This window comes from Trachurus japonicus, chromosome 9 (genome assembly GCF_045865225.1).
Source record: "Trachurus japonicus isolate A0001 chromosome 9, Traja_1.0".
Taxonomy (NCBI): domain Eukaryota; kingdom Metazoa; phylum Chordata; class Actinopteri; order Carangiformes; family Carangidae; genus Trachurus; species Trachurus japonicus.
In genome coordinates this window covers 25,276,135-25,290,763 of record NC_140915.1, presented here as the reverse complement: position 1 = coordinate 25,290,763, position 14,629 = coordinate 25,276,135, and the positions used below count along the sequence as shown (strand labels likewise).

Here is a 14,629-nt window from a genome sequence, read left to right as displayed (position 1 = left end):
TCTTGGCAAAATTTCTCAACATTAAAGGGTTACCAATTTATTCACTTTGTTGAATATTATTCAGCAGACCCTTTCCATTTTTTATGTCACTGCAGGGAAAGCACAGGCGTAATTAATACCAATAATTATTATGCTCACATTTGATTTAGAAGATGGAGTTCCAATGCCCTGGAACAGAGTGATCATTAATGCTATTAATTGCGCCTCTGCTTTAGCTGTTAAAATAAGAAACATGTCCTATTGAAAATGTCTGTTTGCTGAACTACATTTTTCTAAGTGATGGCTGATTTTGTCCTCCATAGACAATTATGAGCGATGGAATATTTAAACATACATTCACTGTTTTCACATCAGTATTTAAGCTGTTAGTGGGGATTCAGTCTCTTGTAACTGAAATGTTTCAACTTTGGGGGATGGACACCAAAGAATTGGACAACATTTAGGTCACAGTGAAGTATGATTTGTTCAATGTCTTCAAAAGACCTTCACAATTTGGCAGGGATGGCAACAATGAGTCTTGATTCCATCAAAGGGTTTATAGAATTAGTCCTGAACGTCGTCGTTCACTCAACCACTCCATTAGGCCAAGGTCACACATACACAAGGAAGAACATTTTAATGTCTGAAAATTGACTCATAAAGACAGAGAACATACTAGGCCTCATTTGCATATACTAATTGGTTTGGTATTTGTGGATTGTGTGGTCAACAGTTTGTTTTTTCTGAAGCACCCATCAGATACATTTCAGTGCACAATCATATGAAACACAAAATGAGACAGGAATAGTGAGAGAAGCCATTATGCTCTCTCTGTCAGCCACACACTCAGACTGCTCTTCTTTGAAAACAATCTTTCAGAGTTGAATTGGCCACTCGTGCTCACATCTAGTCACCAGTTAATGATATCTCGGACATGGCCCCACAACTTGGTGATCCACAGATTCACCCCAAGCTCAGTTAAGTACTGAAGCTCTGGCATCAACATCTTGCGGCACAACTTCCGATGTGCTTTGTCCACGTTCTTCTTCAGGTTGTAGCCCATGATGGACTTCTCTCCGATGGGTTGCCAGGGCTGCATGGCTGTCTCCTGGATGCTGCCTGCCTCTACAGCACGACCCCCCTCGATGCAGATGGACGCCATCTCTGCGTTCCTCCTCCGGAGCTCTGCCACATCCTCAGCCATCCTCTGCCGCCCATACGCATTTACTTTCTTCCAAAAGGTGTTGTTGAAATGCTGGTATAGCTTCCAGTCAATAGCGTTCCACTCAAGAGCCCTGGCTCTCAACTCAGGGGTAAGTTTGGACACAGTGGATCCCTTGCGGGCGTTGAGCTTGAAGAAGAGCAAGTCATCCGTCTCCCAGCAGAGGGCATCCTTGAGCAGGATGAGTGATTCCTCAAAGTATTCCACCAACATGACCAGCTGAAAACGGTCAGTGATGGATTTGATTCCTTCCTCTACCCGTGGATCGTCCAGCTCTAGGGTGTTGTCCTGTCCAAAGTCAAAGAACAGCAAATTCTTGAGGTAGAATGAGTTGAAGCCCTGTGGATCAAAGTAGCAACTGGGGTCACGTAGGAACTCGGTCAGCTTGTCATCACCCGGTATCTTCCAGGTAAAAGGCACCAGCCGGCCAAAGTAGTGGAAGGACGACTCGAAAAGCTCTGCAGGGTCTCGGAGAATAGTGATGTAGGAAGTATCCAAAGGGAGCAACTTGGCCACCTCAGGTGCATTGAAGCGCATATGATTACAGATAATATTGAAACACATTCCAGGTCTGTAGTCTTTTACCTGGGAGCGTTCGAAAAGAGACGGATAGAAAAAGTCATTTCTGCTGTCAGGAAAGGCAAACTTGAGGCGGTGCTTCTCTCCAAAGCGGAAAAGGATGTTGATGAAGGTGCTGCTGGCTGTTTTGTGGGTTTTCATGAACATTATGTCGACTTTCGGTGCACAAGTCTGGCCATAGGTTTGGTGTGAGCTGTTTGTGGTTGGTTTGGAGTGGAGCTGGGATGGACGATGGGCACAGGAGTAAGGCACTGGAACCCTACAGAGGGGAAAATAGTGAAAACAATCACATAATTAATGCTCTGATAATGCTAATAAGGTTAACTTCCACACAAGAAGATAACATTTAATTACATTTAAGTCTGGAACTTTTAAAGATGTGTTTTCTTTTTTTCCCCATCAGTCAATTAATTGATTCACCTCTTAACTTTCTTCAGTTATTACTGAAGAAATCTGATAGAGTGAATGTTTTACGTATACTACGTGCATGTATGCAAGTATGGTGGATCTTACTCAGGCAGGCTGAAGTGGATCTGTGGTGTTGAGAGGCAGTAGAGCAGGATCATGCAGCTGGTCAGGAAGGTTCCCAGGACCAGGCCTTTGCACATGGACCTCCACTGCCTCCCTTGCTTTCCAGTCATGGTGCAGCAGAGTCAAGGAATACCTTAAAAACACAGAAAGTCATCATCATCTGGCTACATCAGAAGACAAAAAGCAACACACTTTAGAGATTGTTCTCTGCTTTGTGGACACACTGACAACACTGCAAATCATTAATTTAGAGACAGTTACTCGATTAATTGAATTAAAGTGTAAAGTGACTTCACAATCTTCTCCGGTGTCTGAGTAGAAAAAACAAGAACATCTCTAAAATTTAAACCAATTCAGTACAACAGTCTGTGAAAGATGTGTGTTTGTTCAATATTATATCTCTCTGTTATGTTATTATGTTATTCACAGAAGGAAATATTTAAAGGTTGAGTCAATTTCCCTAAAAAACAAAATATAGACTTGAATGAATCCCTCTTAATCATCACCTGGGCTTCAACTCATGTGTGGTGGTGACTGTGCCTCCCCCCAACCCCCACCACTCTACCCCCACCCCGCCCATATTTTGATGTAGTCGGGACGTTTCTGGGCAGAGAGTTGATGTGAGCAAGTTATTTGCTCTATTTTTTTGTTTAGAGTAACTAATGTCATCAAGAATATTTACCCTCAGGGTTACTTAATAAAGACTTAATCTCACTTCATATGGTTTTCGTCATCAGAAACATTGGGTGTAGGAAACACACACTAGGTGTAAGAAAAATTCTGTTATTATATGAACTACAAATTTACATACTTGGGACTTGAACTGACAAACCCTGTGTTTCTCCACTGTCCCATAAGATAAATTATGCACCACAGTGGAAAGTGATATTGCATTCCCCCTTGCATCCTGCAGTAAGACGAGCCACCTGCTGACTAAGCTATACGCGTTACAAAGTGACACCACCTGGAATTTGTGACATCATGTGACCCGAGGTGACCGCAGTACAGAGCAGAACCAAAAAGTACAACAACAACAAAAAGTATTTGAATTATAATTTTGTATTTGAAGAATGTTATTTTGAGCTAACTTCACCACCAGAGGCCCCCGTTCACTCTGAAACTGTCATGAACAACGTCCTGCTGCTGCAGGGAACAGAACAAAATTATGGATTGAAATGAGTTAAAGTCCTTGTTGAAGGACAATCTCTGATGGTGGAAGTATTTGTCTCTGGGTTTCAATAATAGGACCAGTACTACAGGTTCAAAGTTCTCTGTAGTAGTGTTTAGTAGTGTAGTGATAGCTATTTTTGGTAAAACATACTCATGTAGTATAAAAAGTAAGGGTACTAATTCTGCAATAAAATGGCCCTGCGACTGATTAACCAGTGGGTTTTGGCTAATGGAAGTAGGTTGAAGTTCAGACAAACAAATCCTATTCATTTTTCAGACTTTACTCTAATTGTTCTTCTTCTCAAAAAATAACAGATCTATTTGCTCTTCTGGGCATAGAAACAGTTGAAACAGTGAAACAATCTGAGAAGTTTAGAGGGGAAAATGTTTCCTCTGTAGTTTTGCCAACAATTCAAAGACATAAAATGTGACAAGTGTCCCACAGATTTTTTTTTCCGTGTAGAAGTGACAACAAAAGAGGTTCAGAACAACAACCAGTTTAGTTTCAAACTTTTTTTGGAAACTTTTGTTTGATTTGTTTGTGCTGGGGGCAACACAAAGTGTAGAGATTTGGTTGACAGTGACATACAGATGAAATGAAAGTGAAGTTACAATACTCTTGACTGTGTCATGTTTGTAAATCACACAGAGAATTGTAAATGTGATAGCCTTTTAGACCAATCAAGTGTCATTCATTATTTATTTTTGGATTTAGTCCAGCTTTGGCCTCATGACTTGAGATAGATGTCTGAAACCCTCATGCTGGCTTGAGTTACTTCTGTAAACTGTGGGGTTACATTCAGGTTAGGTCCAGCCTTATCGGAGCATTATACAAACATTACTCTTCAAACGCGGCTACAAAGACTTTTCCTGCTCTCCGTCTGGACTCCATAAAGAGGCTATTATGGATGTGAGAGCACTTCCTCTGCAATGAGAACCAAGTCTAATGAGAGACACTGGAGGAACATGCTCGCTCAGGTGGAACAGTTTGGTCTACAAATGTAAAGTGAGTTATGCAATATTATTTTCCAGTATTAACCTAAAAGCCTGAGTTCTTAGGTCAAATAAAAGTCATTGCCATTTTTTTTTTAAGACTATCTCACACCGTTTGCTCAAGTTTTCCCCTCTGATTGCCTTTGAACATTAATGAATGTCCTTGCTGGATATAAACTATTAGATATACCACACCTGTTATCACAAATTGTTCTTCCACTGACACAGCATAGCTACATGCAATATTACAGGCCACATTTAGCCTGGAGTGTGTTTGTCCTAAGCTTTGCTTGGCTGCACACCAAACCAAGGGAAATTGTTCTTCACTTTGATATTATAACAGGAACAAAGAGTAAGTTTAGTTTTAAGCAAAAGTAAACAACTGGGATAAGAATTATTTCAAACTGATTTCCTTGTTTTATGACAAACTCAAGGCATTGACTATTATGTATTAATCATTATTATTATCAAGGCAATGATTGACATTACAAAGCGCACAATATTATTTTGTAAGGAAAACTTTCAATAGACTTAAAGTATTTCTTACCTTCATATATAAATCCAAAGAAAAATTAATGGTAGAGTTTCCTGTAAAACTGCATCGTCTTCCTCCTTTCCAGTCAACCTTCAGATGACCAATGCAAGTCGTTCTCCCTCCTACGGCTGTTCTTATGTCTGATCTCGACATACACATACTGTTATAGACCCAGCATCGGCCTTGCTCCCCTTATCACATGTCCAGTTCTACGGAGCTCATTCATCTGGTTGCTGCTCCTCTTCTCCTCTTTCGCTCTACCTCTCTGCCTGCACACCTGATGCCTCGGGCTTCCTGCCGCCTCCCCCTCAACTTTCAATTCCAAAACTGCTCTCGCTGAATAAAGCACTGCAGGGAGGCTCATCTAGCCACCAGTGACGTCAAGCTCTCTGTCAGGGGATGTGCACTTGTCAGAGTGCAAAGGAGGGGGGTTAGGGGGGTGGGAGAGAGGCTGTATAGTCGCTTTTCTGTGTCTACATACAGAGGGCTATTGAGTAGACACTGGAGTCTGAGCTGCAAACTGATAGGAGGGGTACACAGCATAAAAAAAAACAAATGCAGAGAGCCAAAGCACAAAGGCTCTAATTGTACCACTTGATCAAGACTGTTTTGTGTATTGTTTTGAAATGATTATTTAGCAAGCGGTGTCTATATGTGCTGAGCCTAAATGTACACAGCACAGCTATTAAATCTGGCATTTCGGCTTTGAGAGACTTGCTCGACAAACTGGCAAACACTACACACCCTAAACTGTCACGTGATCATAGTATACATACACAATGGAAAGTTTTTTATTTAAATTTTTTTCCATCTTTCCTCACAAATCTTTTTCTGCAGTTTGTGTGTTTAAGGTACCATGTTCAGTGTGTCAACATGTCAGACATGTAATGTCTGATGCAGCAGACGGTATCTTATACTTGGGACACTGCCATTCTCAGTAGACTCTCTTCTGCAAGACAGCAGATTTTAATAGAGAATGAAATGAACAATCACCCACAACTCACAAGTCTATTTGGCGCCGTGTGCCAGGATGTAGCAATATGTGGTCATAATGCTTCAACAATTACAGTACCCGTGAGCTTGTCTCTCTCTCTCTCCTCTATACACACTGTGGCCCCAATTCCTGAAAGGCACAGTGGATTTGTGCAGCTCATCCCACAGTCGTCATGCTCAAGCACGACACTGGTTGCTTTTGTTAAGCAGAGCGTGCCTTGGCCTGCAGGCACCCGGAGTGCCAGGCTGAGACCTGGACTGGGTGGGCATGCGTGGAATGCAGATCAGGGTCCGAGGGGAGGTGTGAGAGGGGGCAGGGAGTGTCTCGGGCTGAATGGGGAGATTGAGGAGTGCCGAGCATGACTGGCCTGGCCTTTGCCCCACCAGGATCACAGCAGCATCTCAGGGGGCAGACGGACTTATGCTCCATCGTCATCGACTCCCACTGCTTGTGTGTGGACCAATCAGTCAAGACAACCCACTGAGAGTGGCGCAGTGACCCGAGCCGCTATCCACCGCACAAATATGGACTCTTGGGTCTTTGTGTGACATATTTTATCTTTTGCATTTCTTCTGATCCATGCACAGCTGTGGGATGTGACACATGAGGGTTGTTCGCCTACCCATGGAACGACTACCCGCTTGCTTCAATGATAATCCTTGAATGCACCACCCAATGGCGTAATGTGAAGAAACCATACAACAACTTAGCAACAGCCATACAACTTTCATCTGACGCAAGACCACAATCAACAGGCTTAATACACACCGTCTTTACTTTAAAATACAGAGGCTTTGAAGTAGGGATTTGAAAAGGGGGAATAAGTTGTGTAATGTAGAACAGTAAATCAGAATTCATACAAACAAAATGAAGACAACTTTTACATCGATAATTACACAGCTGGCATGTGCCACATCCTGCATTTCATCTTGAGGTTATCACACCCACATCATGGAGCATGTGGCTCACACACAGGGCGGTCTAATGCACATACAGGTTTCATGACGTGTCGACCTGTAAATGCACTCCACCTCATGAAGTTACATACACAAAAAGTCAGTCTTAAGAAGACGTCTTCGTGTGAGTTACTTGCGGGTCTTTTTCTTCTTTGCTTTTTCAGCATCATCATGGGCCTTCCTCTTGGCAGCGAGCTTGTTAGCCTGTAAGAAGAAGCCAATGAATGCAGTTAATGAACAGATGCTCGGCACCAGTCACACAGGCATCTTAGAGGTTAGTGAACTCAGGTCATCTCTGGGTATTCGTGTTTCCTACACATTAACCACACAATACTGTTAGACATTCTTGGGTGGAGATAAGGCGGCAGATATTGAAAATAAAGCATTCAGTGTTAAGATTGTTTGTGCAGCTTTGTGAAAAGATAACAGTCTGACATTTTTATCTGCATGTGAATCCATACTCCATCAATAGGAAAATGAAAAACAAACCTCTCTGATTTTTCTTTTCTTTCCGAACATGATCTTGTCGTAGAGGTATTTTTCCTTTTTCTTCATCATCATGATGGCAAGACGTTTCTCCTCTGCTTTCTCCTCCTGCTCCAGGCGTGCTGAGTTTTCTACCTTCACTTTTCCTGGCGTCACCTTGACTTGCAGAGACTGAAAGGAAGAGAGGAGTTGTTAAAGCTCCACTAGTTTACAAAAACATAGGATGGCGAGGGAAAGGGATCAGAAAGCCGTTACCTTGCCCTGGGATCGCTGTTGTTCCATTTTCTTTAGGTTTTCCTCCTCTGCCTCTTCCTCCTCATCATTGTCTTCTTCATCATCTTCCTCGTCTTCATCCTCGTCATCGTCCTCCTCTTCTTCTTCTTCTTCTTCTTCATCATCCTCCTGTTCCTGGGCTATGATGGAAGAGAAATGTATAAATTTTGTGCTTATCATCTCTGAATCCTCTGCCCATATAAAAATTATTCCTGAGTAGCAAATATCCATTAATTTATTACTTGTACAACCGATTTCTATTAGAGGTTGCATAACTAAAGAGCCCTCACCTATGCGTAAAAACAAATTATAATTACAACATTAAAAAGTGAGTGAAAGGTTTTAATAGAGTTTGAAAGCTGGGATGTCAGAGGAATGTCTCTGTTCGTACCAGGCTTTTCTCCCCGTTGTAAGGCCATGATCTTCACTTTTTCGGGGGGCACGTAGTCGCCATCCTTCTCCTCCACAAATGGAGAAAGATGAGGGGGCAGGGTCACTCCGATGAAGTAGTCCTCTACAGGCAGGCGGAGTTTGGCGTTCACACAGTCGTACACCCACTGGGGCTGAATGTAGTATCTGAAACATCAAATAAAGGTTATAATGCATCTTTTTGAGGTCCAATATTAAATAAGGAGCAAATGTGTCACTGTCTGGGAGATTCATTTCATTTCATCTTGCTAAAGTAATTTGAGTAATATGAGGGAGCTGTCAAAGAAAGAGGACAGGGTCTGTCAAACACGATGAATGGGGTTGCTTGGAGGCAAGAGAGCAGATAGATGACTGAAAGGATGCATTGTACAAGATATGGAAATGTACAAAGGGAGAGGGTCACAGTCTGCAGACACTTCCTGTATTCAGGATTCAGAACTACAGTCTGATTATCATTTACAGTGTAAAAAAAAAGGACAGTTGAATTGCATCCATCTATATTTACCATCAGAAGCCAGTTAAATAGTCCCTATTCCTTTAGTTCACATGCATGCTTTATGCTTCATGTAGTAGCTTTCCATGTACATGCAGTTAACGGGAGTGAAAGTACAAAGTTACCTGTTCATATACTGTTTGTCGACGTTGGGTCTGTCAACTATTTGATGTGTGATGGTTTCATCCGTCTCCTCATATGTGCTACCAATGCAAACAGACTTGTCCCAGGACACCTCACCACCGAAACATCTGGAACAAAGCAGGAATAAACACAGTATTTTATAAAATGACTTACATCAATGTTGAGTTTATAACAATCATTATATGCTAAGTTTATTTTGCTGTCCTGACAAGAGTTTCACTGCAGCAAACATCACTCACCTGATGATGAAAGCCAGTGACTCTCTGGGCACTTCCCTGTTGAGGTAGACCTTGATGCCCTCGAATAGTTTTTTCTGGGTTTCCTGCTCTTTCTGTTCCCTTTCTCTGGCCTCCATCTTCTCCATGTCTTCCTGAAAGAAAAAAAAACACAATGCAGAAAAATTGTGAGATAGTGAGAAGGCTGTTTTGCTTCCATGAATATACTGTATATCAGTCAAACTCTTTCAATGAGGGCAGTTCTTTCATAACAATGATCCTCTATCAAAAGGTTTCTTGGCATCTGGAGAGTCTCTGTGATCAAACGAGGCCAATAGTTGAGCGTCTGAAGCCTGTTGGGTAAAACAAGCTTCCCAGGGTGGAGACGTCTCATCTTTAGCAACCAGACACAGGTATTAATCCCCAGTTTCACACCTTCAAAATCTGTGAATCCTCCGACAATGTGGCCTCTTACCTCAGAGACCAATTACTTGATCTAATGTTGTTTTTCTGCTTGTTTGACAAATCTCAGCAGTATGACTGTGGCATCAATGTTTTGTCCTTAGTCTATTTAAAAAAAGAAAAGAAAAAAGGATTTCTTACCCCTTCGTCAGGGAACTGGTCGAGTTCAGCCTCCTCCTCCTCTGCAGAAGAAACCACCCGCGACAGACTGGCACTCAGAGCTGACAGTTTCTACAAAGTCAGAAACAGGGTTCAAGCAGTGATCCTTTATTGTATTATTCACATCATTAACCCTCTACACTAATATCTTATATTTCCTAAATAAGAGAACACACTGTTTACTGTTTTTTTTTTCATTTTGAAGGATGTCAAATCAGACCTTTTATTACAACGGAGGCGGCAAAAGCCTACCTACACTGCTTGATCCTGTCACATATTGAATATTGCTTCACAACCTGGATGTTTGCTGGAGTCACCACTCTCAAACCTATTAAACAGCTATATAAAAAAGCAATTAAGGTTTTTGATCAAAAGCCCCAGTCTTTCCATCTCTGCCCAATTTTGAAAAAATATCAGCTCTTGACATTCGAGAACTTCCAACTACTCAAAAGTTCCTGTCTCATTTACAGGTCATTAAATGGGCTGGCACGTCCGCCACTAGGTCATTTTATTAAAAAGAAAAATAGCGCGACAACAACGAGAGCTACCACCAGAGGTGACTGTGAGGTTCAGTTTAGGAGAACAGCATTCGCACAGAAGGTTTTATCAGTCCATGGTTGCTCAATGTGGAATACGCTACCTCTGGCCATAAGGGAAATATCAACATATGTAACATTCAAAAAACAGCTGAAAACATGGCTTACCAACAACCAAGCCTGCCAACATTAAGGGCATGCTCTTTTTTTGTGTGAGTATGTGTGGGCGTGTGTGCGTGCGTGTGTGCCTTGTGTATTTGTTTCTTCTGTTTTTATATGTATATTTCTTTTCTTTTTTTTACCAAAACTGTAGGCACTTTACCTCTGGCACTTTAAAATCCAGCACTTTATTATAGATGCACTTTTTGTAAGCAATAATAGCACTTTATAACAGATGCACTTTAATGGATCTTAACAGCTACATCCTTGATCCCGAACCTATTATTACACACTGCTCTTTCCACTACAGCTACGGTATAAATCTGTAATGTGATTTGTAATATTGTATTGTGGTATTGTGATATGGTACTTGTACCATACTAAATGTTATTAATGTTGTTATTAATGTTTTGTACAATTGTCGTTATGTGTGCCGCGGGACTACAGATGGAAATTAGCCCAGAGCTAAATCTGGTGTATTTACATTTTTTTATAATGTTCATTAATATGCAAAGTCCCGTCACAAATAAACAATAAATGAAATGAAATGAAATGTGTTTTTACACTTGTTGCTAACTTTATGTTTAAAAATACTGTTTTCTATCAGGTGTGATGGTGCATCAAACCAAAATATGCAATCAGAGACAGTGATAAATAGTGACAGGGCATACATAAATATGTATAATCATCTGTAATGAGACTCACCTCCAAGTAGCACTCTGAATTCATGGCGTAGTCATCCTCATTCTCTTCCTTCAGCTCTGACTCTGCTTTACTGTCCAGCTGCAACAGGAAGAATGACATCAACAACAAGGCCAATACTACTAAAATCTGTTACAATAAGAGATTAGAAATGCTTATAAATATACACGTTTTGGAAATATTATCATTTATAATTCAAAATATCCATTTGAATCAATTAACTGAATGTGAGCTATGAATGTACAGTATTTCTTAATAATACGACTTTGAAAATTCATTTTGTCTACCGATCACCCACAACTAAATGCCTTAATAAGGCCTTAAGAGAAAGCACATATAGAGAGAAAAAAGCAGTCCAAGATACCTTTGGTGGGTAGAGCAGGTTGAGGGAATGGTAGATTCTGAAGTTGACGAACCCCAAAAGAGTGGTGTACATCTCTGTGAAAGTTGCCATTACTCTGTAGTCGACATCTGTTGGGTGCTGCAAAGACAAAAATCAATCAGAGTTGAACTAAGTGTCAATGGTATAATCTATACAAGAGCAGTCAAAATGTAAAAAATCTGTAATTTTCTAATCTTCAGGGTTCACACACAGCTGGAGCAGTCAGTTAACTAATCTGAAGAATATTTTATATAAAAGGTAGAGTAATACCACTACAGATCAGTAACACTGTCTTGTTGACGTCATGATGGGTTTGAATGCTGACAGGGCTGTGCTAACCTTCAGTGTAATCCCTTGATAATAACACAACACCATAATCACCACGGACTGCATTTCATCATTCTGCACTTACATCATGGGCGAACTGATATGGCACCAGCCATGTAATGAGCTGTCCCATCACCTCGGCTTGATAATATATTCCCTTGATGGAGATGAAAACCTATCAGGAACAGAGAGACAGACGTTTAATTCACTGCAGGACAGTTAAGTGTGAGGTCAGAGCTTTGTGGTCTGATGGTTGGGATTGATACCTTTCTGAGAGCACGAGCTGCGACGACATAGTTCATCCACTCCACAGAGAGGCGTCTGCACAGCTGGATTGTCTGGACGTGGCATTTTCCCGTACGTGCGAAGGTAGAGAAGAGGAAGCACATGCAAAGAGCGTCATCAATATCACGCAGGGCATCAATGAAGGAGGGGTACCTGTCACAGAAAAGAACATCAGTGAATTTATACAACGCTACAAACTGTTTTATTTCTTACCTTAAACAGAACATGTTACCTAGTCATTTCTACTAATATGATCTTGGGGGCTCAACTCTCCTACTGTCGACTGTCTCACCTTTCTTTGATGATGTGGTCCAGTTTATAGGTAGGCTTGTTCTCCTTCAGTCTCTCCACTGCAGACCATTCTGTTTTTCCATAAGCCCTCTTGAGTTTGCGAACGAATACCTGTTGAGATGAAACGTTTCGAGTAATAATTCATACTGCACTGTATTACTGAGTAAAATTCAAGAGCATCTTCAACAATAACAGGGAACAAAACCAATTACAAAAAAAAATCCATCTTCAATAAATAACTTCCCTCAAGCTAAAAAGCAAATGATTCACATACATTGTCTGTAAAGGGGGGGGGGGGGCCCTGTGAAGTAATACATAAAAGTATGCCTGTACCTTGTAGTCCCTGAACTTGCGAACGATCGGCTCATGCAGCAGAAAGCGGATGTCTTTGAGCAGGTAGAAAGTCCTGGCTGCTGTGGAGCCCTTGTTCACCTTCTTCTTGTGCTTGGGCTCATGAGGGTAAATGCCTTTGAGGATGCATAGTCGTCTGACAATCAGAGGAAAAAAAAGGAATAACTTATCTTTCTCACAGCTGCTTGCTGAGTGCATGTTACCAACCAGGTGATGAAGAGTAATTTCAGATATTGTGATGACGAACATGCACTAACCATGACAAATATTAATAATCTATTAGCTACTGTCAGCTCAGGTCTGAGGTTTTAACAAATTGTGATGGTCTCCAACTTTGCAGCAACAGAGGGAATGACCTTTACTTGGCTTTTCAAGCTAATTAACTAATTGGATAAGTTAAAAATTAAATATTTAATCAACACCTCAGTTGAGAGAGTGAGTAGTATATTCTTCGTGACAGTGGGATTTATTACAATAGCCTGTAGTGTTGTTAAGTTAGTACCAAATAAACAGTGTTTATTACAGTAAACAGATTGTGTCAGTACAACATTACCTGAAGTCCGGGAGGCTGAGCTGTAACTTCTTACGAGCTTTATTTCTGGTGATGTAGTTGGTGGCAGAGCCCCTCTCATACTGAAAGACAGAAACAGATGTTCACGTTATATACGCTCGTAGTGTAATAAAAAACCTTATTTCAGAGACGGGACAATGAAATACTTTATCCTAAAATGCTCAACCGCATCAACGTGGTCAGAAAAACAAACTGGGGCTAGCTCCGTTAGCTCACAGCTAGCCCGGTTGGTGTCGTGTTAGTGTAGCTGAGCCTGACATCGGCTCCACGGCGGCTCTCACCTTTTTCTTCTGAAGACCCCCCATTTACGAACTGTACGCGACCGTCCGCACAACTTTAGGTGGATTAAACTGTCAACAAATTAGGCAGTTCACGGACGTATACAAGGCTCGCTACCTCGACCAGCACCGACACACGTGTCGTCTGACATGCGCTGTGGAGGCGGAGCCACGCGGCGTAGGACCCAGAGGCCGCCCGCCTGGCCGCCTGATCAGAAACAGAGCAACACCAGAGCCAGTACACAGAAAGTAAAGCCATACATAGTTTCACTGTTGTTTCAGTTTCAACCATAGATGTACTACTAATACACACCGAACCCGATTAATTAATTCTCCTGAAATTTGACATGGCATAAGTCTGGACATTGTGCACTACATGGCCTCTAAAAAGTCTTTGATTTAATTGTAATTTAATAAAGAAAGGCTGATATAAAAATAATTTCTATCCAATTATTTATATATCAGCCCCCCTTTTATTTATTTATTTATTTAAACATTTTTTTGTTTTGTTTACAGTTTGTCTCATCATTAGCTAGCCTACAACATCCTCTGCCCTTTTTAGACCTTCACATCGACTGAGGAAAAACTCCCAAGAAAACCCTTTTAACAGGGAAAACCCTATTTGGAGAAACCCCAGGGTGAGCAGCAGAGGAGGGATCCCTCACTCAGGCAGACGTGCATGCTGTACAGACAAGAAAACAGTTTATAACACAGAATATGGGAAAACATGGAAATGGAAAAAGAGCTGATGAAGGTTGGTAGGCCGTACAGGAACAGCAGGGAGAGCAGACCAGCTTAGCTACTGGTTGACAGACTGGTTCATGAGCAGGGAGGGCAGGCCATGGATGTAGGGGCAGGCCGATTTAACAGCAGGGGAAAGGAGGTGATGCAGGTGGCTGTTGATGCAGAGGGATGGAGAAGGAGAGGGCTCCATGTAACCTGATGAGTCCCCCAGCAGTCTAAGCCTTAGTCTAGATTTGCTTGCAGAACTGCAAGCAAAATATCCATAATTTAATTGATCAACAACAAACAAAAAACTGAAAACCTTTTCAGTCGTCAGAGTAAACCGACATGAAAATTAAGAGCATGAACCAACCACATATAAACCCCACCCCCTAAATCTCCCC

General features: G+C 41.5%; 2 protein-coding genes across 2 annotated transcripts; both read right to left on the bottom strand.

The window, feature by feature from the left end:
- Positions 1 to 561: 561 nt before the first annotated feature.
- gal3st1a (galactose-3-O-sulfotransferase 1a) lies at positions 562 to 5,531 on the bottom strand. Its single transcript, XM_085786906.1, has 3 exons — positions 5,022 to 5,531; positions 2,294 to 2,444; positions 562 to 2,039 (listed from the first exon to the last, which is right to left on the bottom strand). The coding sequence occupies exons 2-3, from the start codon at positions 2,419 to 2,421 to the stop codon at positions 890 to 892; spliced, it is 1,278 nt and encodes a 425-aa protein (XP_085643032.1). The 5' UTR covers positions 2,422 to 2,444; positions 5,022 to 5,531; the 3' UTR covers positions 562 to 889.
- A 1,215-nt stretch (positions 5,532 to 6,746) lies between these two features.
- On the bottom strand, positions 6,747 to 13,649 carry pes1 (pescadillo ribosomal biogenesis factor 1). Its single transcript, XM_085786904.1, has 15 exons — positions 13,506 to 13,649; positions 13,207 to 13,286; positions 12,636 to 12,789; positions 12,304 to 12,413; positions 11,993 to 12,164; positions 11,812 to 11,901; positions 11,382 to 11,498; positions 11,021 to 11,098; positions 9,603 to 9,692; positions 9,024 to 9,154; positions 8,766 to 8,891; positions 8,110 to 8,294; positions 7,701 to 7,858; positions 7,449 to 7,616; positions 6,747 to 7,163 (listed from the first exon to the last, which is right to left on the bottom strand). The coding sequence occupies exons 1-15, from the start codon at positions 13,527 to 13,529 to the stop codon at positions 7,089 to 7,091; spliced, it is 1,758 nt and encodes a 585-aa protein (XP_085643030.1). The 5' UTR covers positions 13,530 to 13,649; the 3' UTR covers positions 6,747 to 7,088.
- Positions 13,650 to 14,629: the final 980 nt, after the last annotated feature.